Source organism: Falco rusticolus, chromosome 11, assembly GCF_015220075.1.
Source record: "Falco rusticolus isolate bFalRus1 chromosome 11, bFalRus1.pri, whole genome shotgun sequence".
Lineage (NCBI taxonomy): Eukaryota > Metazoa > Chordata > Aves > Falconiformes > Falconidae > Falco > Falco rusticolus.
In genome coordinates this window covers 19,919,637-19,944,263 of record NC_051197.1, presented here as the reverse complement: position 1 = coordinate 19,944,263, position 24,627 = coordinate 19,919,637, and the positions used below count along the sequence as shown (strand labels likewise).

Sequence of the window (24,627 nt, the reverse complement as noted above, 5' to 3'; positions counted from 1 at the left end):
CAGCCACCGCCTGCCCCTCAGCGCCCGTCGCTCACGCTCGTACCGCGGGCCCGGCCCGGCCCGCTCCCCTGAGGGAGCCGCAGGGAGGTTTGAGCCGCGCCGGCTGCCGTACGGGGGAGGCGCCACCGCCCGCCTCTGCGCGGGGCGGCGGGACAGCTCCGGCCGCGCCATGGAGCCCCTGCGGCTGGTCGCCCTCCTGCTCCTCTTCCTTCTCTTACTGCTCGTCCCCTTGGGGCTCCTGGCGAGGAGGCGCCACGGCCGGCGGACGCCTCCCCTCAGGCTTCTGGTGGTGGCCGGCTCCGGTGAGTGGGGTTGCTGCCGGCGGGAGCGGGTTCCGCGGCGGGCCCCGGGAACTACGGCTCCCGGCGTGCAGCGCGGAGCGAGGGCCCAGGCGGCCGAGGCGGCCGCGCCGGTGTGTGCCGGGAGCGGCGGCGGGTTGAGGGGAGGCCTGCCCGCCGGCGGCCCTGTGACTGGCGCCGCTCTGGCCGCGACGGCTGCTCCTGGACCCCACCCGCGCCGGGCCCAGCGCCCTCGGGGCCGCCGCCTGCCTGTGGGCTTTTTAGCTCTTGATTTGAGCAACTGTTAAGCTTCAGTATTATTTGCGGCATTTTCGCCCGTATTTGTGCCTTACGATTTGGTTTCTGAACTTTTTCATCGGGCAGCACATGCGTTTCCCCGAAATCATTAACAAATACGTTGACTAAAACTGATGCAGGACAGCCCTGTGCAGCTGCTGGAACTTCTGACAGAAGGGGCTTGACGGTGATTCAGGGCAAGGCGTTCCACAGATCGGGACCCCCCTTACGTGTGAGGTGTTTTGTAGTGATTTTACCCGAACCACGTTTCTGTGCTTTACTTACGAGAGCCTCACGTGAGTCTGACAGAGGCAGCACCGTTGTCCGAGTCACCCCCACACTAAGGGGACGCACACGCGTTTGCTACTCCTTGTTACCTCCCCAGAGCTGCAGAGCAATTAATTTGCCTCCCAGAATTAGACTACCTTGAAAATTTGCAGTTGACAAATCCAGGCAGGCTTTTGATTTCATGACCTCAGTGTCTCCGTAGTTTTTGTGCACTGGCTAATTGAGTGATAATCCCACGAGCTTTCTGCAATCAGAGTTTGACTGGCACTTTACTTCCGCCAGGGCTGGAAACGTGCTTGTTTTCCTTCAGTCCTTTGGAATCCAGTTTGTACATATTACAAAAATACATTCACTGAACATATGCTTACTGCATGAAATAATTCACAAGTCAGTTAAGATTCATATAACATTCAAGCCTATTTTTCAAGAGTTCTTTGAAGTAGGAATCTCCTGCTCTTCTGTGAATACTCAGATGATTGCATTAAAATCTGTGAAACCTTCAAGAAACCATCACTCACAAGAAAATCCCTCCAAACACATTTGAAAAGTAGTGCACAGAATTCTGTAGAAAGGTGGCAAACTCGTGTCTAATGCAACATCGTTGCTCTTGCTGCTTGTCGGTTTGCCAGCTAAGAGTGCTTGATTTGTATAGCAAAGGTCTCTTAGGAGGCTAATGATGCTGGACAGCAGGAGGTAGAAGGAATACATTTTGTTTACTGTTTCGGTCTTCAACTTCCAGCAGAGTGAAAAAGTAACACATCTAGTAAACGCTTATGCTCATACTTAGGGGTATGGTTTGATGTTGAGCCAATCCAGCCCAAAAGTTAAAAGATGAGCCAGCTCCACTTTACCTACGCACACCATCTTCCCTCTCCCCTCTTCCACCATTACACGTATTCCTGTTCAGGAAACGCAACTGACAAAAAAAAAACCAAACCAAAACCAAAGCCCACTCCCCAAAACCCCAGTAAGTACACCCTCCCCTTCTCTCCAGTTTAGAGCCAATTTAGCTACCTGAACAAAGTGACCTTGCAGTTAGAAGGTTGTCAGCACCTGTCCAAGGGCAGCGGTTAAAGCACTTGGCAGGAGCTGGACTGTTTCTTCTGTCAGCACTCAGCTTTTACACTGGCTAGCTGCAGAGCGAACTTGCTGCCTGCTTCATTTCAGTATTACTAGCTGGGATAGTGCAGCCCCTGCTCTTACAGGCTGTAGGACTGAACACTGGGCCAGGCCAGTGGGAGTTAACGCTCCCGTGGTGCAGGTCTAAGCTGGATGCTGTTCAGCTTCATTTTGACCATGGTATGGCTTTTGAGCATGGACTACAGTATAACTCTTTGCCCAGTCATTTTTGCATCATGTACAGGATGTTAAACATAAATGTACTTCTGTTTGATCCTGGTTCAATCCTATTTAACTGAAGAACTTCCATCAATACGGCTTCAGTGAGAGCTGAACCATCTCCATGTTACTTAAACAGTCTCAACCATCCTTTAACTGAATCCTCCACTCTCAGAAGTGTAGTACTAACAGGTCTTAAAAGGAAAAGGGACTGATTTAGCTGAAGAAACTGAAAGTTACAAAATCTTTCATATACTAACTGCATTTCATTTTGTTTTTACAGGTGGGCACACAACAGAAATCCTGAGGTTACTTAGCTGTTTGTCAGAGTCATACTCTCCTAGACATTATATTTTTGCAAACTCAGATAAGATGAGTGAAGCTAAAATACGTTCTTTTGAACAAAAAAGGGCTGAAACATTCCCCAATTCTCAGGTAACTTGTTAAATATGCTCTTGTAAGATAAAATTATCTTAACATGACATTCTAATTAAAGGCAATTTCGAAGTGATTCTTTAAAAGGGTATTTTTAAGATCAGCAGGTGCTTTTGATTTACTAGGTATTGATAGTCACTTGCACTAAAGTTCAGCTAAAGGTGCTGTTCTGTCCATACTTGTTTTACGGTTCTAAAAGTGAACTAAATAAACACTATTGATTAATGTTGTGCTAGAAAGACACTGAAAATGCAGAGTAAATATACCTAAAAATAGCAAAAGCCATTGTTGCTACCAGTTTTCACTACCACCTTCCTTACTTTCTCTTAAAATGGTCTCTACCTCCTTTCAGTCCATTTAAAGCAATGAGGGAACATAATTGTAGTGAAAGTGACTGTACAAAGAAGACTATGTCTTGCTCAAGAAAAGCATGCATGCTGAAAATAAATCTCTCAATTTTTTGAACTAGTTAGCCATCAAAATGTTAATTTTAGCTATAAAAATACTGGGGCAGAAGTATCGTGGTCTTTTTCCTTTTATTTTGGCATTTCTCTTGGTGCCATGTTGGGTTTTTTTTAAGAAATTATATGTAAAAGTATTTTTTTTAAGGAAACCTTAATTGAAATTGTATTATTTTTGTGTTCTAGACTGTGTTTTGATTGGATTTTAAAATTAAGCATTTAGTTACACGTTTAGAAATTATGCAATACCTCTTGGTATCAGATAGTTTTCTGGTTGATGACCGGAGCAAATGCTGAACTCCTAAAAATCATGGGGAAAAAAACCCCTGAAATTACCTTGTCTATCTTTTTATTAGATGTTTGCTTGCTTTGAGCTAGTCTGCTCTATGATTAACAGCCAGCGGTATGACTCTGGTGACTTAAAGTGTTACCTGATGTCCAGTTAAACCAGTAGAAAGATTATATTATTTTTCAGAAACTGGAATAAGTACAATGGAAATGAATGGTCTAACTACAAAAACCTTAGTCCTTTTGAGCAAGTAGTACAACACAATAATTATTTACGTGGTATTGATTTCATATGGTGCGCTTCTGATATTTCTGTTGTCTTCAGAAGTGCTACTGGGACAAAAGATTTTAGGACTGTACCAATGATTTTCAGAAAAAAACCCTTTTAATGTAAAGCAGCTGCTGCTGAGGTGAGCAACAGGCTCACTTAGGAATGACATTTTTAAGTTTGCTTACCCCACTTCCCCATGGAAGATGAAGGTTCCTTGTCTACCACAAGCTGCTGAACCAAGTGAAGACGACTTTGTTTAAAGTTGAGCGTGCTATCTCTTCTCCCATTGTGCATCAAGAATGAAAGTTTAGTAAAGTGACTGGAGGTATTTGCTGTTCAGAGAAATCTTGTTTTTTAATTAGTCATTCACACAGTCATACTCACTTCTCTGAAAAATGTCCAACCCTAGATTATTACATTTCTTAAAAATACGTATTTTGAGTATTAAAAGATTGTGCTATTTTCCACTAGTTTACTTAGTTTTGCTAAGCAGCTTCCCTTCCATATCCCCTCCAACTCCTAAAAGATCAGGTAGCTGTATTTTCCTTCAACACTGAAAGTCAGAGGAACATTTTTGGCTGCATCGAAGGTTGCTGTCCAGATAACATTTTCCTTTGACCATTCTTTTTCCACTGAGCAAAAATATTTAGAGTGAAAGTGGAAGATAACTTTTGGAAAGTAAATGTCACATGCCTATAACATGTATCTGCTAACTTTCATTGTGGTTTCAAGTAGTATGTGTTTTGGCACCGTGGATGCTGGAGATCATCAAGCATTTAAAAATCGTGTGTTAGTAGCTTCTTACAGCTTTGAATAAATTGAAAGAAAAAGTCTGAATGCTTCATCCTGTGGTCATTCCCTTTCTCTTCTCATCAGGAAAGTAGATTTTTCCAGAACTAAGGACTGGACAGAAGACATTACAATAATGACCCAAGGTGAAATCAGTGTACTCATTTAACAAATTATAATGTAAACCCCCCCAAAATATTTCTTTTTGGTCTGTGGTCTAGCCCAGTTCTAAAAGCTACAGTATTCAGGGAGAAGGTAAGGAAGCCAGAATGAGCATCTTGCTTACAGGAAGCAAAATGCTGCACCTCTACCCACTAAGTCTTTTTGAGGGAAAAAGAGATATCCAAAATGCCTCCTACGAAAAGTGTCTGGTCCTGCTGTTACTTGTCTTTTTGTTCTTTGTTGCCCCCAGCCTGTAACCACGGCTATTCTACATGGATGCCCTCAGAGCTGTTACTCAGGGAACATTCTGTGCTCAGCACAAAGAACCTGCTTCAGCTCCTGCCAACCTACTCTAGCAGCAGAAAGACAACTTAGATTTGTTGACTGAAGAACATGAATTCTTCACTGGATCTTATATCCACATTTGTCATGTCCAAGATGAGCAACTGGATAAACTAACCTTCATGTAGTGCTCATCTGACACATGTTCTTTTCCATTTTATGTTTCATGAGAGGTATCATACTAAGAAACCTTGTTGCTCAACATAAAAAAAACCACTATGTAAACCCAGTTTCTTTGCAAGCATTGCAGTACATTCAGTTGAGCATATTATTGTAGTTCACAGCAGTGTCAGTTTTCCACCAACTTCTCCTGGCATGTTTGCAAAACAACAGCATTAACTAGGTAAAGGACTACATCACTGGTTTTGAAATTGCAGTACCCAGTCAACCATTATAGACTTCCCAGTTTGGAACATTTGTCTTCAAATAACAAAAAGATTTCTGACTCCACTAAAAATATAAGGAAAAATAAATGCAACAATGTGACACCATAGAATATAGGGGAGCAATTTGTCTGCTTCTGATATCAGACATGTACTCTGCAGTTTTCCAGCAAAAGATACAGGAGATGCCTTTGTCTGGAATACTAGCAGTACTCCATCAGATGAAAGGCTGGGATTGCAAAAGTATCTGGCAGTGGCTTTTAAACAAACAAAACCCAGCAACAACAAAATCCAGTTTTGTTTCTCAGCCTAAGATTTAAGAGTTAACATGTGGGCTGAAGTCCTAACATATGACATAGCACTGATGTGCAGAGTTTCAAGCATGTTTTTTGAAGATTATAGATAAAATCAGTGTGATCTTTACTTGAATTCTGCAACTAAATTTCTACTTTAATACTGTTTGGGGTCCCTGCCAATTTTTGCTGAAATTGGTTTTTTAATGATGAAGAAAATTACATACAGTTTTTTGGGAAATACTGTTTAACACCATTCTTACAGTGAAGGGAGCATCTGCATAGTTCCCCTGAAACCTGATCTGCCTAAAACCACCTTATCATACACTTATTCCTTGCAGGACCAAATACTATGCAAGGGTCTAAACTCCACTTACGGCATTTCTTTTTATCACCTGAACACTTCCAAAGCTTTAAGAAACAGAGGCAGTGATAACCAGAATCCTGTTGAATGGGGAGCAGAGGGCATGTTTTTTTCCATATTCTGTTATCAGACTAATGCAATCAGAGTTTCAACACCTGCAAATAAAACATAAAACAAACAGTTTTTAACATCTGTTAATGCTTTCCACTATCACAGCAATTAAAAAACCTTATCACAATGAAACAGGGTAATTTCAGTCAAGAAAATTAACTTAATATTCTGCATTTGCAAGTGTTGGGGCTTTTTTTATTCTTTCCACATTATTCAAGACTGATTTGTAATTTGTATTTACTGTACAGCTAGCTTTTGACAACGTAATCTTTCCTGGGCACACATCACCAGAGCTAAACTATGACAATTAGCAATGGTATATCTTAAGTAACTGGGGAATTTTCAGTATTTATAATGATAATTAGGGTCTCTCACTCCCAATATGACTTCTTCCAGATCGGTAGTGATCTTCGGTCCCACGAAGCAATCTAAACAATATGTCAACATCAATGAACAGTGCACTGCAGCTATTATATTTGTCTTTCATTTAAACAGTCAAAAATCTCATTGGCATCTGGACTGCCTTCTGATGTAGCAGTAGTTCTTAGGTGTAGTTCCTCTGCATCAGTCATCTGCAAAGAGTACAAGAAACCTAACTGCAGTTAACTGCTTACAGTGTTCCGAGACAAAACACATGTGTTTTATTAATTTGATGCCTTTTACACACAGTGAATAAGCTCTACTTTTTCCTAGGGAAAGAACAAAGAAAATGATTTCTTACACTTATTTTTTATTTAATGATAAGATGTTATTTCCTGTTTCTTTATGCAATTTTTTTGCATTTTGAATATGCATTTTGCGTATCTTTCGAATACTCATTGAGTACTTGTTTAAAGGATAGTGATATTTGCTGTTACATTTTTAGTAGTGTGCACCGGACATTAACTGAGGAAAGTTGTTACATTTTGTGCAATGTAAATCCTCGAAGAATTTGAACAGGCAAGAGACAGAAGAGTATCACCGGGTTGGGGTTGTATCTAATCAGACCCAGACTTGTGTCTCGGTGACCACGAGGTGGGGCGCTACGTTAACATACTGCGCGTGAAGCTGCTCTAGCCGAATTGTTTATTACGTTAGGAATGTTTTAAAGTAACGTGAGACGAGATTTAAAAAATAGATATACAGTTCTAGTATTACATTTTACTTTATTGCCAGGAGCGTTAAGCACGACACTAAACAAGGCATCTAAGAAAAGTTTTCATACCCAAACTTTTCCAAGCTAGATTAAAAAAAAAAAAAAGATGGCATAGACAGATCTAATAACTATAGAAGTAGCAACAACATTCTTTAAAAAAATAACAATTCAGCTTATCGTGCTTTCTTCCAGTTCACCCTTGATAGCATTCCCAGAAGCCGTGAGGTTAGACAATCTTGGACCTCCTCAGTGGTAACAACCCTGCACTCCATGCTTTACTCCCTTCATTTGACCTGCAAATGGAAACCAGATTTGGTAGGTAAAGTAAATTTTAACTTATTGAGAACTTGCTTATCTTCAATCATAAAAGCATTTGTAATATCGAGACATTGCATATGTATGCTAAGATGATTTATGGTTCTCAGAAAAGGTATTTTTGAATGTAAAATTAAAGCTGAAAGAGATACAGCAGCAATACACCAAGAAAGAAAGAACAGGTTGCACTGCTGGTGAATTAGAGCAGCATATACTAGTTTCCCCTCTCAAAGTTTGCAGGTAACATCAGAGAGCATGTCACTCCCTTGTTAATGCTGGTAGAGCCAGCAAAAACAAGGTTGCAGGTTCTTGATACTATCTCTTCAGGATTGCAACAGCACAAACTGTGCTTGAAAACCTGGTTGTCCTGTTGGCTGGACTTGCTCCTGAAATGGTATGACCGGTCTGGAACAGGCAGGTTCAGACCAGCAGAAAATACATACAAATTCAGTTCTTGTGCTTACCTGGACTTTTCAGCTACATGCATATTTATTTAGTCTTTGGCTGACTAGCATTAATTGCTTCAACAAAAAACATCACTGCTGAAATGGCAACGCCTCAGCACTTCAGTAACTTTTTCAAGCTGTTCACAAAACTGCACTCTCATGCTAATTACAATATTCCACAGGGTTAATCAAGCCAGAAGCATACAGGGCTGGCAGATTATAGAACTAAAATAGAGGGAGGCAATCAATAAAGTTTTGTGTTAATCCAAGACTCAAAAGGCAGCGCATTGGACTCCCAAGTTTAAGTTCTACTGTTGTTTAAGAGAAATTTTAGTTAAAGGTGGCTTTCTGCTAGAGTTGTTGCTATCTTAAGTAGTCAGTTATTCAAACGAGGTTTTTTAAAAAAGTATTATTTTAGCAGAATTTCAAATTAATATGGTATGGGGTTTAAAATATTTTAATGAAACCTGTAAAAACTTGTGCAGTTTCAAGATATTTTTCATAATTTAGTAGCAGCATATATACACCCATAGAGGATCTTTGTAAGCAGACTTATTTTTTAGCTGTCACTGTGAAGTGTATGGCTAATTCTAAAGAGGCTCATATAGATTTGTGATGTTTTAAACGTTTAGAGAAGTTGGGAATAAATTTGATCTCATTGTTTTCAATAGTACCGGCAGTTCCTAACAGATCAAAAGTTACTTGCTGGAATTTTCAGAGCAGTTTAGTGAGCAGAACAACAGAGGTAGCTTTTTGCAGTTCTTGTTTGTCAAGCCTGTTCTGAAAACTGGAGATAAAGTTGGACAGGAGGAAGAGATGGCTTACTATTCTTTTTACAGTGATTTTAATTTGAGAGGGGAAATAGCAGAGGGATGTTTACATGAAGCAGACATCTTAGAACAAACATGGGTAACAAATTTTGGAATCACTTTGCTACACCACTGGTTTTAGTTAATGTTTTAGTTTGGGGTTTTTTTGGGGGGTGGGGTGGATTTTACTTATTATTGCAAAAGTAATTGACTGGAAGATCTCACTGTGTAGCTTAATATATTACCAAAAGTGTCAACAGGGCACATCATAGAAGAGCAGGAAGTTACTAATCTAATTCCATGGTTTCTCTGTTTACAAGAAGAATTTAAAGTGACAGTGGGATTTACACATAGAATTATTAGAAATGGTGTTGGAGTTGATAAACTGGTAAAAGCCTAATGCTTTTGAAAAACACTTGTCCTTGTAAAATGAAGGATACATTTTAGCAAGGCCCTTAAGCCCTTTATAGTGTTTAAGGGAACCACTGACTCAAAATGCTATCCAAAGAGTCATCCATGACATGAGAAGGGCTTGAAGGGAGGGAGTTTCCAAGTGTTTTTTTGCCAGATACCATCGTCAACCACAATAGCAGCTGGTAACTGCCACTGGCAAAAGCACCTCTGGTGTTACACCAAATCTTACACCACTTGAAAGCTGCTTGCATACTACTACTTGTATGCATATCTTAGTTTAAGGATTCTATAAAATATGGTAAGTCTGAGAGCTGTAAAGATTTTAAAACATTTATCAAAGTATAGTGATTCAGGGATTAAAATGCCTCAGATTGCCAGTGAAATGATTGTATGTGGTATGTGAAGCAACTGGTAATATTTAATCACCTTTAGAAGAAAATGTTCACAGTGAATTGCAACTCCTCATACCCTTGGCAAAATGAAATGCTTAGTAGTTTAAAGAACTAAAGGATGGGACAAATCCTGGCGTTTACAGGACTCATCTACAGCTTTTGGCATGGAAATCAACACCGAGTTTAGAAACAAGCACAGTATTACATCATGCTGAGAGCTTCGTATTTTTAAACAGTGGAGCTCATGGGTACTGTACATTTTCAGTCTAGGCAACTATTTTTGTTTAACTGCAGGAGGAAAAGACAGCTTTTAATTGCTTCTAAGTCATTTGTATGTATGAGTGATTCCTAAATCCTTACACTCTATTTTAGGCATGTCAAAAACATGTGCATGTTTGAAGGAATGACTGAAGTCCTCCAGACACCCAAAAGCTAGAGAAAAGCAGAAACGTTGCAGTTTTCAAGGAATGCAGAAGTACTACAAAGGGAGCCTGAAACCATTAGGTGCACAAAAGCAAGATTTGGAGCAGATAGGCTTAGGTTGGCATAACTAGCATATCTGTGGAGCCAAAATAGCTGTAAAGGGGAAACAGCAAATATAACTGCACAGGAATTACTTTATATGTGCTTATTTACATGAGCACTGTGTCCCCTTTGTATCTCACACTGATGTTCTGGCAAAGCTTCTTAGTTTACTTTGCATGAGAAAGCGGTTCCATCTAACCCTTCCTCAAGACAGTGAGTTCAGAAAGAACTGAACAACTTCCAGGAGACCTTTGCTGTCTTGCGGGACTTGACCCACACTTGAAATGGGCCCCCAGAGAGTTTAAGAAATGTAAAAGTTAGCTTAGTTGTTCGGTTTGAGATCATCTTCAAGAGGCCCATTTCTGAGTTATGAACATCTGCACTCTGCTAAGTTAAGTCCCTTTAGATATATTAAACCAAGTAACAGAATTAAGATGTCAGAAGTGATGATTCATTTATGTTCCTATAGCCAAAAATTATAGGACTACAAGTGTCGGTGTTCTGCATGTATGCTGGGCAGTTTTTACGTGTCAACCTTAGATAGGCTTCCTATGCAGAAGCCTTGAATTCCAGGAAAGAAAGGCTTGTGCCAACACACACTGTCTACACCTTTCTTCCCCCAGAAAAGCTTTTAAAACCATTCATCAGCTGCAGCCAGGTTTAACATACAGTCATATCTTCAAAGACCGCAAATTCCTACCGTGAAAACAGGCAGCTGGTTAGAGAAGAGAGACTTTTATTGCCTTCATTGAGAGAAAAGCTGAGAAGAAACATAAACCCAGAATGAGATGTTAGAAGATCTGCTCTCTAGGGAAAGATGAAAATTCTTCTTAGTTACAGAAAATTAGACAAGCTGCACAGAGGTTTTTCCCAAAAATAGAGAAAATTACTGAGTCTTACATAGATCATTTGATGTCTAAGAAGGAATAAACTAATGTTATGGCCTTCCTATAATATGCTTGAAGTCCGTCCACAGGTACAAGTTCAGAGGAAACCAGTCTTAAGTTCTCTTGCTGCTTACAGAACTATTGTCCTTGTCTCTGGGCCAGTTTATTAACCCTGAAGTCAGGTCTTCAGGTGATACAGCCCTTTTGCCAGATGTGATTATTCCGGTCATTCTGGCATACCTGAAATTAAAACTGAAAAGAATTTATATGGGTGCACCACACAGCAGTAAGCTGTACAGAGATTGCATCCAGTCCTTGTTCTCAGCCATAGACAGGCTATGTAATTGGGTCAGCAATTTGCTCTCCTTTAATGTAATTACATTAAATTTCACCTAGAACTGTGCAGAAATGCTATGTAAAGCTCCATTCATTAGTAGACTGTGCATCCTGGACCCTTAGGATGAGACTTTTTTTGCTTTTCTGGACAACATTCTCAGCAGTTGTTACTGCCTGAAATAAACAGATACTTTCAGATCACTTCTATTTGGAAAAACCTGGGTTAAATCAGGCAAAGGCAGCAGTCCTTCCACATTAGGGCCTCCTTCCCGTGGGAAGTCTGTAGTAAGAAGTTTACATTTGCACAGCAAGTACAAGGTCTGCTGTCTCCCTCCCCGCCAGCGGTCAATTGAATGAGTCTCTCCTTTTTAAACTTCCTTCTAGAAGCCTGAAACCTCCACAGCTCATTATGCTTCTAGCACTCTACCAATTCTTTTATGACTGCACATCCCATCACACATGCCTGTTCCCCTGGCTGGTTAAATTCACTACAAGCTTCTGGAGTTGTTACAGAAGTGTTCACACAGTAAGCAATATGAAAGGAGATCATTATTTCATTTAGCTAAGATTTTCCATTCTTTGTGCCCTGCCTAAAATGTCTTAAGTTCATAGCACTTTAACAAATTACTATGACGAATAGTAAGTTACTGTCCTGTATATCACTGTTCTTATTAGAACTTTGTGGAAAGCTACAAAATCTGGGTGGTAGCGTTTTTTCTCTATTCACTTCATAACAAGTGAACTTTGTATAATGCAGTATTGAGACTAGCTAGTGCATTCTTTTGTACACTGAATCTTTCCCCACTATTCATAATTCTTCTGAACCAGATTGACAATATGTCTGATGTACTATTGTTCTTCTAGGATCAAAACAGTCAAAATAAGGAAGAATAAGAACATCAGAATAAGACCTTCAGTGACACAAATCATATAGTCTAAAAAGAAAACAAAGTTAACCCATCAAAATTTGTGTTTAACTTCTCAGTGTTAATGAAAATATGAGTCTTATCCCTCCTCTACCTTGTGCGCTGTGTACAGCTACCCTGCAGCCACCGCTGAGCACAGATAAACATCTAAAGCTATTCAAAGCAGTCAGTTTTAAGCTAGGTTGTAGCTCTGCTCTTTCTGTGACCGCCAGTTAGACATGCTTATAGACACCACGTTTCAGACAGAAGATGGAAGTAGCAGTAAAGATGAACTGACAGCTTAGATTGAAGCAGAGTCTATACTAAAGATTGGTCAGTCTTAACTCATCAGCTATCAGGTTCATTATGAACCTAATGGAACACCCTGGTCACACTTCCATGTATGTTTTAAAGCATGGATTCAAGTAAACGGTCTTGCTGAATGTGACCACTGAAGCAGGCCACTGGTATGCAGATACAGACTGCTAACACCTCTAAGTTTTGCGTTGTGAAGACATTTCAGGCAGGTATTTGATGCAGATTCTTGCTATACCAGCTGCAGTGATTAGGCAATAGCCTCAAAGATGTTTGTATACGCATAAAAATATCAGTTCTAGCTAACTTAAAATGCCACTTTCAAGTTCTAGTAAAATGAATGCTTGACTAATGCAACACACATTGAGATTTGCAATTAAAGGCTCATTTTAGGCCATTATTAGTAATATGTTTGATTATATTCATCAGTCTTTGGATGTAATTTCTCCTTTCCTTTTGAGTAGAAGCAGGTTGCTATAATAAGCAGTAGTTTTTGATATCAGGAGGTGAAATAAGCCCTTATTTTTAAGTAGGGTCTGTACGGTTAGATGGTATTTCTCATGGTGCTCTGACCAAGAGACTTTGGTCAGGTTCAGACTCAGCCAAGGTGACATTTAGAACAAGAACACATAGTTAAGGACTTAGTTTATTCTCCAGCCTGCATCTGCCTTGGCAATCTTGTCCTTTTTTAACCAGCCTTCTATCTGTCTCCCATAGTTTCTCACAAGATTCACTGCTGCCACTGTTTCTTGACACAAGCCTCTGGCAAAGGTCATGATGTTTGGTTGGTCCCACTGACAGTCTGGGTGTTAGTTTAATGTTTTAATAACCACTAATGTTCCCACAGACTTGGGCATTAGTACTACTTTCACACCTGTCATTTATTAGTATTTTCCATTCATTGGTTCTATGTTTCTCATTTTACATTTGGCAGTTAGGCTGGGGATTATGCTGATGGAAACTACCACTTCAAAGACCTTTTAATCCCACTGATGGACCTGCCACCTTTCACCTGAAATAGAGACAGCTAAGTAGTGTGCCTAAGGTTAGCTTCATACTAAAAAAAAAAAAAAGCCAAGCCTGCGGGGTTTCTTTATGCGTCCAAATCTAGATTCTCAGACTTTCCTTACTAAACTACTGCCTAACTTCTGAGGTTCTTAATGGCCCCAGTTATCTGCCTTTTCATCAGTAAAGCCCCTAGGCGTACCCAGAAACAGACCTGAGCTGTTTAAGTCTTTACAGCGTCAGATAGCCATATGCATAGCTGAACTCCTGAGCTCTGCTGAGATCCAGAAACTAGTAGCTTCCCTCACTATGCATGTGGGTTCAGATCCAGATCACATCAGCTGGACTTCTTTTCTTTTCTTTTGCCCCTGAGGACACTGGGCTGGTAACTTTGGTTCAGGCCACTAAGTGCCTAGAAGGCAGAAATGACAACACCTGGTGCTGTTACCATTAAATCCTGTTGTTAGATCTAGTTCCTAGTGGTTTTGTAGAAGCTCTCCTTTTCTCCCATAGAAAAATCCACTAGGTAGGATTTTTGTCTCCCTCTCTCCAAGCTTTTATAAAGTGAGAGCTATGGAAACGAGGGAGTTGGTCATGCTTCCCAATATAATTCATCCTACGATGAAAATAATACTCAGGGGAAAAAACAGTGCATGTCAGAAACCCAACTGCACAGTATGCTAATTTAAGTCCTTTCTCTTCTACTTCCCTGTTCCCCATGCTGGCATTTACCTAACCAGGATAAATAAGATCCATGATCGGCCTGTAAGACCACACATGCCTCTGCTTGTTTTGAAGAGCATCTCACCTACTGTGTGTATTGTATAACAACAATGGGAACCGTACCAACAAGACACACACGTGGACTAGAAAGGTTTTCATGGCAATGCTACAAAGCTATAGCTGCTGACCAGCCTGAACACAAGCTGTTCCTACAGAACGCTGTAGCTATCTTTTTGCACCCCAGATGATTCAACTGATTTAGACAGTAGAAGATAAAAGTGTACCCAGGGATAATTCAGTTCTACTTGATTGTCTGATTTACATCAAACTACACATCTAGATTATTTTGTCCTAGCCTGCATTCCACAGGTAAGTTCAAACAGCAAATAGGCTGTGAAGTTTTAGCTCGTTTAATGAACAGGTTGTGGAGGGAAGCGAACTGGATAAGATCTTAATTCTTCAAAAAGAAGATCTTTAAGTAGTAGGTAGCTTAATGACCTTTATATTGTTCAAACAGTACCTGAAATTCTCCTTTCTCCCCATCAATAACAATAATAAAGAATTGTTGGAAAAGGTTCCTAATTTTTTATTAAAAAAAAACACCTTAAAAAATATTAACAAGTCTAACGTAGTTTTGCTTGAGGTTCAAAACTTGAATTTTCAGACATGCTAAAGAGCTAGACTAGCAAGAAGAGCTTTAATAAGAACGCTCCCTCCCACACACTTAAGTATTTGAGTTAAGGATAAATCCCTTTCTGTCGTAAATTCTCAGAATTGTCTTGTTTTCCTGATTACTAAATAAATTTATATTCCGTAGAAGAGATCTTGTTTCTGTCATAACTGCAGTACCTCTGTGTAGAGGAGCAATGTATTTCTTGATACTTTTTACAGTTATCTCATTTAAGAAAAAGTAACAGTTTTTCTGTTCACCATCCAGGTGAACTAAAGTTGCCGTCAGAGTTACTAGCAGAAATTGATTCTTAATAAATAGGGCCTGCTATATCTGAACGTATTAAAAAAATAATTCTAGTCAAAAGAAAATAGCGCATACATTTTATCTTATTCTCAGAATATGCTACTGACTCAAAATGCATGCTAATAAAAGCAATACTCTCCATACCTGGAGATCTTCACTGAGAAGGATATACAGGAATTTTGATGCATCCCTTGTGAGGAGTAAGCTATTGTTTTCCTGGTGTTAAAGTAAGAAATACCGATGTGAGAGAAAGTAAATACTTTGCCCCAAATCTCATGATAAGTCCACAGCACAGCTGTGAGTACAGCCCAGGTTTCTTGACTCTCCAAGCTTGCATCTTGGTCACGAGCTCATCAGGTAAATCTAGTTCCAGTTAAAATTTGAGGTATCTGTTCACTGATGGGTTTGTTAATTTAATTTCACGGTTAGAGCATCTCCAATATTAAGAAAGCAGGTCCCACAACTGCAGGGCTGTAATGCCTGCAGTTGTGTTTCCCACAGGCTCAGGGGCTGTTCGGGAAACACTGAGTAGCCGGTGAAACCTGGGCCTTGTGAATCACGGGGCAGGAATGGGAACAGCAGAGGCTGAGAAGCCAGACTACAGCTGCCTTTTTAGGTAGCACTCCGTACTTCTGCAGGTGAAGGAAAAAAATGTTCGGCTGGATTCTTCACCTCACAGGGCATTAGTATGAAGTTTTCAAAACAGTAACATGATACTAAAAACAAGCAAGGGCTGATGAGCTCATGAGATACTGTAATTTACATAGCAGAATACAAATGAATTCATTGCAGATTCTCTTGTGCCACAGAAACAACCTCCCCCCAGCAAAACAAAAAAACACACAAACGAAAACATTGGTTATTCCACTCTGAAAGCATAAAAGGCAGTAAACTCCTGAAACATCAAAACCCCTAGCACCTACCTGGTGAACGCAGGAGTCCAAAACTAGCCCTGACATAAAAAGGAGTACAGTGGGGTTTTTTTAGTTTTCCTTTCAGTGTCCAAGGACCTCTACTCAGCTTTCACTAAATGTGACTGCTTAGTTTCCCTGTCACTGGAGTCATTCTGTACTCCCTTTCCCTTGTTTCTGAAAGATCCTTCAGGTTATTTTATGGTCAGATTTGTAGTTTCACGAAGGAGGCTTTCTTTGAGTCAAGACCATGTCTTTTACACCCTTTTAGTTTTCTGTATTTGTATGTTATTGAACTGCATTTATTGTTACTCCTGATACCTTTGTGAAAGGCTTATTATTTTTGTCGACCATTATTTCTAGCATTTCTTAAAAGCTGATTTTTGTAAGGTTTCCATGTATTGTAACTTGCTATGGCACTTCAGGTTTGGGTTTTTTTGTGTTTGTTTTGGGGTTTTGTGTGTGTTTGGTTTGGCATTTTTTTGCTATACAAGTCCAGCTACCAACAACCCAACATTTGGGTATCTGTCCTCAACTAAGAACACACAATGAAAACAAAAATATAACACACATAGACTGACAATCCCTTTAGCTGCTTTCTCCAGTTGGTGTGTTTCCTTTCTGACCTTCAAAGACTCATTCTAAAGCCTTTGCCTAGGAAGGTGGAAACCTGTCAAACTGTCCAAATCAAGGAGCATTCTGCTGAAAATACCTTTGGCTGAGGAGTTTTGTCACATCTGTAGATGGTGTAAATTTTTCATCAGAGCCAAGTGAGATTGGTTTCTGCTCCTCCTTTTTCTTGATAGAGGAATTAAGGGATTTGTTTTGGGGATTTTTTTGTTTATGAATGAAGTCTTATTTGCAAACAGGCAAGCTTTGTTCTCAGGTCCCTTCTTAGGGAGCATGGCAATATGGCTATGTTTTAAAACTCCTTTTTCTTCCTGATGTGAACTTCTTTTTGGTCATAGTTCAAACTGGTTTCCCACTTCCTCTCTTTGATATTTTGTCATTTTTTAATCCCCTTTTCCCTTACCTTCCTTAAAATATCAGGAATGGCTGTTCAAATTTCCTTGGCTTTTCTTTTTTTTTGTCTCCAGCTGTTAAATAGCCATTGAAACAAAGTACTTATCAACAAAAGCTGAGTTTTAGCAGTCCAGCAAAAACACACACACAAAAAATTATTAATAAATTACTGCTTTAGGCCCACAGTTTTTCCTCAATAAGCAGAAAATAGCTAATTGTTTGGAGTTTTTTCCTACATTGTTAAAAAAGTAGGTCTGTTTACTTGCTTGGGTGTACAAAGATCATGCTGCTAGCCCAGCTTGGGTCAGTTCTGTATCACTGCACTCACCTTTGCCTCTTTTAGTAGTTTTCTATCACCACCATTCTATTCCCTTATCTCCAGTTACTTAACACTGTGGGGAAAGGAACATTACCAAGACTAAGGAGGCCTGAGCAATGTCCTAAACGTGCTCCAGGAGGTTACTCCATAGCTGGCAAACAGCACAGTCTTCAGCTCACATATGTGTATCACCCTGCAGCAGCAAGTAGCCTTCTCCCACCACAAGTCCACCCAGCCCCAGAAAGCTGGGCAGTTTTTCTACTCTTGTCCAGGTGGCAAAGGGCAATCTCTGTGGAAGTCATTAAGGAGAACAGCAGGTGTTCACAGTTTCTTATGCAAAGCAAATCTCACATTAGTTTTCCATTTTCTTCTAAGTTTAAGGGGACTTATGTTGTCCTCCCTTTGATTGTTGTAACTTGTTCATTAAAGATGTACAGCAAATGTATGTTTATATATTTATGAGAAAAACTGCAAGCTTTCTGCTTTATTCATATTTGTTTTAACCGCTGGCCTGACATTTAATCCCAGTGAAGCTGTGAGCTATGCTTTCAGTGTCTTAGCTGGTAAATGTCACTCTGCTACAGTGCTGCATTCACCAACACTAAAGCAGCTTTTATCAGCAGTGATGCCATGTGCCAGTGTTCCCAGTGTGCCAGACTGCTGGCTTAGCTTGTTTTCTTTCAACGACTGTATAAAATATCTGAAACAGAAAGGCAAGAACTATTCTGGTTTTATATTAAAGTGATTAATATGAAATTAGATTTATCAAGAGAGTTGCTAAGTATAAATGTTGTATTCTGATCCTTTACTTTTAAACCTCCATGAATATACAGATTGATTAGTTTATTGTACTGTTTAAAAGTCTAGTTACATTTAATTGCTGGAGGATTTTAGTATGTAGGATTTAGTTTATAGGCCTGTGAAGCCAGGCAGCCAGCGAGCCAATATAACAGTTGCTGGACATTTCTTGCATTAGAGGTGAACGTAAATGGTGTAGGGAGACCTGTAGCACTGGCTTCTGGAATGATCCCTTACAGTTTGTTGGCAGCAAAGTCAGATAGTCCAGTGACCAAGAAAGTCCTTAGGCAGTTGCAGCTCAAGAGGTCACAAAGGTGACACAAAAATTGTCTCCAAACCTCACCAAGCAAGGCTGAACCAAATAAACTAGAGATCCTCAGCGAGACCTCGTGCAATGCAAATATTCTACAGGCAGTCTTGTAGCTAAAGTAAACAGATATTGGGAAACACTTACCCTGAATAGCCTGTGACCTTGTAGAGGCCCTGGTCCCTTCTTGCCCAATAGATGCCTGCTTCTTCTCCACAGCATACTAATGATTGCCACTGGATTCCCTGAGAGATGTTTGTATTCTGCTGGAGGGGAAAAACAAAAGTCTTTTCAAGGTGGAAGACATCAATCATTCTCCAAAATTTACTTCTCAACAATGTTTTGAAATTCACTAGTAGGACAGCTCATCTTCTCTTACAAGTTTAAGGAAGGCTGTAGATGATTCAGTTCCTTTCCACCATCAACAGCTTTGAATATTGTCAGCAGCAGGACAGCAGCATTTCTAGCTTAAAGATTCCACAGTGGTTCCTCTTAGTAATGTGCATACTTGTTTTCTCAGAAGTTGACTGTATGATGTTAGATTCCAAGCAAAAGGAATACTGGTCTCCATTCCTGCTGACAGTGTGAGAGGGAGTAAGTAAGGACTGGTCAGACCAGATTTTTGGAGGGGAATTGCCACTCCAACACATGAGCAGCTGCACCAGTCCTAGGTACAACATGTCTCCAGACACGTACTGAAGGTTAACTGAAGGTTAATTTTTAATGATCAGAAAGATTGATTAATAGTTCTGACTTACAGATCACGACCCCAAATTCAGATAGGTATCTCTTTGTCTGTTGGCTTCAGCAGGTTTGTACCAGAGTCTCTTTCAGGGGACAATTCCGAGACTCAAGCATTTTAGAACAAGAACATCTATAGGCAGATGAGTATTTTATGGGAATTTTGCATACAGAGATCCTGCAGAACCACATCTCCTTTGTCCTGTTTGAACCAATATGTGTGGAAGGGGAAAGAGCAGAGGACATGAGTTACGATCATGGTTTTTTTTAGAGATGCCTAGTCCATAATTTTCCTGATCCTTTTTCTCCGCATGCAAGTATTTTTCCATTAATCAAAGGGCATCTGAAAAGCAGCTTACAAGTTATAAGAAAGCAATAGAAGGTATAAACTGAGTGCATTATATTAAAACCTGGATATAGTAAAGGTAGTTTATCATGATTATGATAAATTAAATTTTTGATTATCGCTTTTCTGTTTTGCGCTTCAGCAAAGTAATAACAGCAACTCAGTGTGGCCTTTAAAGCTACACATAGATTCACAAATAGACCCCTTTACTACTATTTCATTTCATGATCTTTTAGTTTGGAATTCATTCTAGCATTTACCTTTGTGAGTGCATCTAAACACAAGAATACCAAAAAGACTGGAGCTTCTAGACAAGTTTAATAGAGGAGGGAAGCACGATGAAGCATATGGCACAGTGGCTTGATAAAGACCATGATTGTAATAATTCAGCTTTTTATAAAACCTGTTCTACAGTTCTCAACTTCTGGGCTGAGGAGAATGTTAGGATGCCTACCTGACCTAAATCATGTCTGTGACTGGTATTTTTTCATGTCAGACTGCGGAAAGTAAGAGACCAAAGTCAAACTCTCTACTTGCTTTAGACGACTGGATTGAGCTTACATAGTGGAGGGAGTCTACGAGAGCGCAGAGCCAGTACAAGTCCAGAAGGAAGACAGGTGGAAGGGCGCCTGGAAATAGGAATGCAGAGGGAGATGAATACCGGAGATCACAAAGAAAACCAGGGAAGAGAGGAGACATCTGAGGGCTGGGTAGAGCACAGAGAAACATCAAAATGAAAGACACTGAAGAAAGGACAGGGGAGATTAATGCAACAGAAAAAGGGCTTGGGAAGCAATGAAGATCAGACAATATTTGTACTCTAGGTAGCTCTACTAAAGGAAAAAGAAAGTGGATTTTCTGTTTAGCAATGGTGCACATTTTTATCTGTTTGCTTAAAGCTGCATATTGAATCTGAAATCAGTAGTCAGACTGAATACTCAGCTCACAGAAAAAAAAGGTAGTAAATAACTTTTTTGGTCTGTTTTCGTGTTTCTTATGTATTGGTCTGAAACAGACCAGATTCCATATCAGGGACCCTGGTGGGTTTTGCCTGCAAACACAGGAGAATGCTCCAAGTTGTTTCCTATGTTTACACCACAGTAACAAATGTTACTACAAATAGAGATACCTAAACATGCCTTAACTGAAATATCGGTAGCCATGTACCAGTAGCACAATCAACATCAGTGCAAATTCATCAAACTTGTCAAGAAATAGGGCAAAATGCATGGTTTAGTTCACAGGTATGGAAACGTTTCTTTGAAATAAGAAAAGGCAGCGTGTGTGGTTATATCCTTGCTTGCCATGTATAAATGTATAAAAAACAGATCTTCCTTCTCAGCAAGTTGTATAGTATGTTTTAAAGTCCCAGCATGGATTTATTTGCAATCAGGTTCAGCAGGTTTGGAACAATAGTATATTACTCTGATTTCAAAAATATAGTATGCAAAGTTGAAGTGTTCAGCTTCTTTGCCTTTTAGCTAAATAATTGCTAATATAAAAGAATTACACTTTTGCAGTTTTCTTATACAAGTATTTGTTGCTGTTGATAACCTAAAATTTCAAAATTAAACCAGTATACAGCCTGTTGCTTATAAGGGACTTCTAAGAAAAAGTCAGTAAATCTTGCATGAATAAATAGTTAAATTAAGATCAACAATAAAATCAGAACAATTTTGCATACAGTATTACATTCTGTTGGTTCTGATAAGAAAGCCCTGCATCATGGTCATCACATCCCCAAGCTAGATTTCTGGCATCATCTTAAAGGCAAAGGAAAGTATAGGTGATAGTTTGGAACTCAGTAGCATCAAAACTGCTGCTGCTTTTGACTGAGGCAAGGTGCTGTTAGTCAGTTCATCAGTCGGATCTTGCCACAAAGCAGGGAAGGAAACACTCTGAAATGATTGCTACGGCCCTGAAACAGAAACTAGTATTTTTCTTTCCCCCCACCAATATATCTTTCAGATACTGCTGTATTTGGAGTTAAGACATGTGAGTTTATAGAATATAGGGCCATGATTTTATAAAAGAACTCTTTATTTCCATATAATCCCCAGCTGTGCAGAAAAGTGCTGATTCCACGGTAGTAGTTAAATTTACTAAGAAACATCTTGCCTGAAATCAATTTTGATGCCTGAGTGCCTAATGTACCCTGGTAGATTCTGATGAAGGTCCTAATTCATCAGCACATTTTTGCTGAACTCTTCAGTGTTTTGCTGACTTAAGCCAAAGTTCAAGAGGTTTATAACTGGATCCCAGCTTTAGTAAGCCTAATTAAACTTCTTTGGCCTTATTATGCCTTAATCTGTGCAGAGATCTCATGATTGAGACGCAAAGCTGTGACTGAGGTTGAAAGCTGGTTTAGTTACATAGCCACAAGTCAGGGAGTTCTTCCTTCATAGAAATTAACTGTGCCCTTTCAGAGCTCTTTTCCTCTTCCTTGACATGTAAAGAAAGATTATCTTTTTTGGCAGCTACTTTGAAATAATTCCTTTTGTTTGTGCTGTTCCCCCCACCACCACCCCCTACCACCCTTTTTTTTTCATATTCACTTGCCTCTTCTGTTTTATAAAATATCTTTGGAAATATTTTTTTAATGTAATATTATATGAATGTGTGCACTTTTAATTCTTCACCATATGAAAAAACCTCATGCTTTACTTGTGTAAAATGTTTCATCTCTTTTAGATATTGTGCAATGGACCAGGAACATGTGTTCCTGTCTGTATATCTGCTCTTCTTCTTGGGCTTCTAGGAATGAAGAGAGCAATCATTGTGTATGTAGAGAGCATCTGCCGTGTGGAAACTTTATCCCTGTCTGGAAAGATTCTGTACTACTTTTCGGATTATTTCATCGTTCAGTGGCCTGATCTAAAGGAAAAATATCCCAAGTCAATATATCTTGGTCGAATAGTGTAACAACAGAAGACGAGCCTTACCTAAAATAAACTCTGCAAGCTCCTCACTGAAGAAATGCATTCATGTAGCAATTTATTTTCAAAGATTCCTGTTAAGAAATTAGGCTGGTACTGGAAAAGGAAACAATAATAAAGATATCTCTACATTTAAGCACATTTTTGTGTAGTTGTATTTATTGCCGTCATGCAGGTCTGTTTCACCAATACCTCATAATGGCCTTAAGTCTATGCTGTCTGTTTTCATCTAGTTTTCCTGCTATGTGAATGGCAATTTTTGTCTACAAATAAATATTGGAATTTGTATGAATGTAACATTTCCTGTAAGGAAACTTTGTGTAGTTTTCTAAATTGTAAGAAACAAAGTCTTGTTCTAGCACAACAGACTTTATTTCCTGTATGCTAGCAGTGAAGTCCCTTGTGAATCCTTGGAGTATAAAGGAAACAGTTATGTTAAGTTGGCTTCATGACAGTTTGTACTCTACAGTCTTCCAAAACCCCCAAAGCATTAAACCAGTATCATTTTTCCTCTAGGCTTGTCAAAGCTGTCCTTATAATCTGTAGTGCACCTTTTGAAAATTGTTGCTCGCTTAAGATAAATAAAAAGGTGATCAGTGTCAATGCTACAGGCACAGTACTTAGAAGTACTTTCTTCAAAGCTTACGTGCAAACATCCTTAGCAGATTTACATCATGAAGAGCAAACTGCCACTTGGGAAAATTGAACTGGTTCAGGCTCTGAAATATAGAAAAAAAACCCCGAAGTGTTACTATCAGCAATAGGTGAAAGAACAGAGTTTCCCTCTTTTCCTGATCCAGTGAATTTGACTTTCATTATATCCTGTTTTCTTACTTTAAGCACCTTACTTTCAGCAGTACAATATGCACTTAAGATTTTGTCATGGAAAGTGGTATTCTGTACATTGGAACAACTGTTAAAAGGCATTTTGTTGGAGCTAAGTGTGTGAAAGTCTACTTCAGTGTTTCACATTCATCTGGCAAGATGTAATCCTGCACACTGTTCCACCTATAAAGCAATGTAAACACATCTGTCATCTGTACACACGCAGAGCTATGTGTCTGGCTACAGAAACACATACAAAGAAAAAAGCTTGAAGAGATGTAGAAACACTCGACAGACTGCACAGCCTTATTCTGGTGGAACCAACAGCTCCTCGCGCTGCCGCAGGAGGAGACTCGCGCTCTGCAGCCTTTGCCTCAGCATCAGATGTCAAAACGTTGCAGCAGCTATTCTGGCAGGGAACAGAAAGAGTGGTTCCTGCTGTTGGGAAACAAGGGTCTAGAGGAATAGTCTGCTTTATGCAGAAAATCATTAGAAATCATCAGAAAATGTTATGCTACTGTCATGACGTCGTGAGGCCCTCTGGGAAAGGCAGCCATCATAGTTATAACCTGTCCAACAGGCTTAATAGTCCTCAGCATAAGCAGAGTCCCTTGATGTGGTCACATGTGAGTTCAGAACAGAAAGGTTTTGCGGTTTTTAACCTTGATTAGTCTGACATGAAAGAATAGTTAATAGGTTAAGACTATGTGAGGACTCTGTGTAGTACGTACTCATCAGGTCCTTGAAAATGACCTGGCTGAAGTAAATCTGATGTGTTCAAGGGCTTTTTTTCCTTGACCTGGGGTGAGGACTATCTTATCAGGACTTTCTGCACAGTTGCAGATAGTTTGGTAAATTGGAGATACAATGGACTTTATTATGACTAATGGTAGTTTATTTTAGATTAGTGCTCTCTGCGCTGAATTTTGCTTTCTGTTTTTCAAGGGAACTGGAGGAGAGGGGAATGAAGACAGAGGCGGCCTCTTCCTCTGCTCTGGGTAAGGGGCAACAGCACAGGATCAACGCCCCGAGGCTTAGGGAAGCATGAGAAGAGAAAGGCGATGAATGCTTCCATTCATGCACCCCATCCGTGCCTGAACAGCAAGGCAGACTCCTAGACTGCCTTGTCCATAAACAC

General features: G+C 39.7%; 1 protein-coding gene across 2 annotated transcripts; it reads left to right on the top strand.

The window, feature by feature from the left end:
• Positions 1 to 42: 42 nt before the first annotated feature.
• ALG14 (ALG14 UDP-N-acetylglucosaminyltransferase subunit) lies at positions 43 to 22,805 on the top strand. Of its 2 annotated transcripts, none has more exons than XM_037404445.1 (4): positions 43 to 302; positions 2,485 to 2,636; positions 7,428 to 7,550; positions 22,420 to 22,805. In XM_037404445.1, the coding sequence occupies exons 1-4, from the start codon at positions 170 to 172 to the stop codon at positions 22,648 to 22,650; spliced, it is 639 nt and encodes a 212-aa protein (XP_037260342.1). In that variant the 5' UTR covers positions 43 to 169; the 3' UTR covers positions 22,651 to 22,805. The 2 variants fall into 2 exon arrangements, with proteins under 2 accessions (XP_037260342.1, XP_037260344.1); XM_037404447.1 differs by having other exon boundaries at positions 7,428 to 7,554; positions 22,487 to 22,805.
• Positions 22,806 to 24,627: the final 1,822 nt, after the last annotated feature.

Coding starts and splice junctions, on each gene's coding strand:
- ALG14 (XM_037404445.1), top strand. CDS start 170: ATGGAGCCCCTGCGGCTGGTCGCCCTCCTGCTCCTCTTCCTTCTCTTA. Junction 2,637..7,427: donor AAACATTCCCCAATTCTCAG/GTAACTTGTTAA, acceptor GCTTTCTTCCAG/TTCACCCTTGATAGCATTCC. Junction 7,551..22,419: donor GCAAATGGAAACCAGATTTG/GTAGGTAAAGTA, acceptor CATCTCTTTTAG/ATATTGTGCAATGGACCAGG.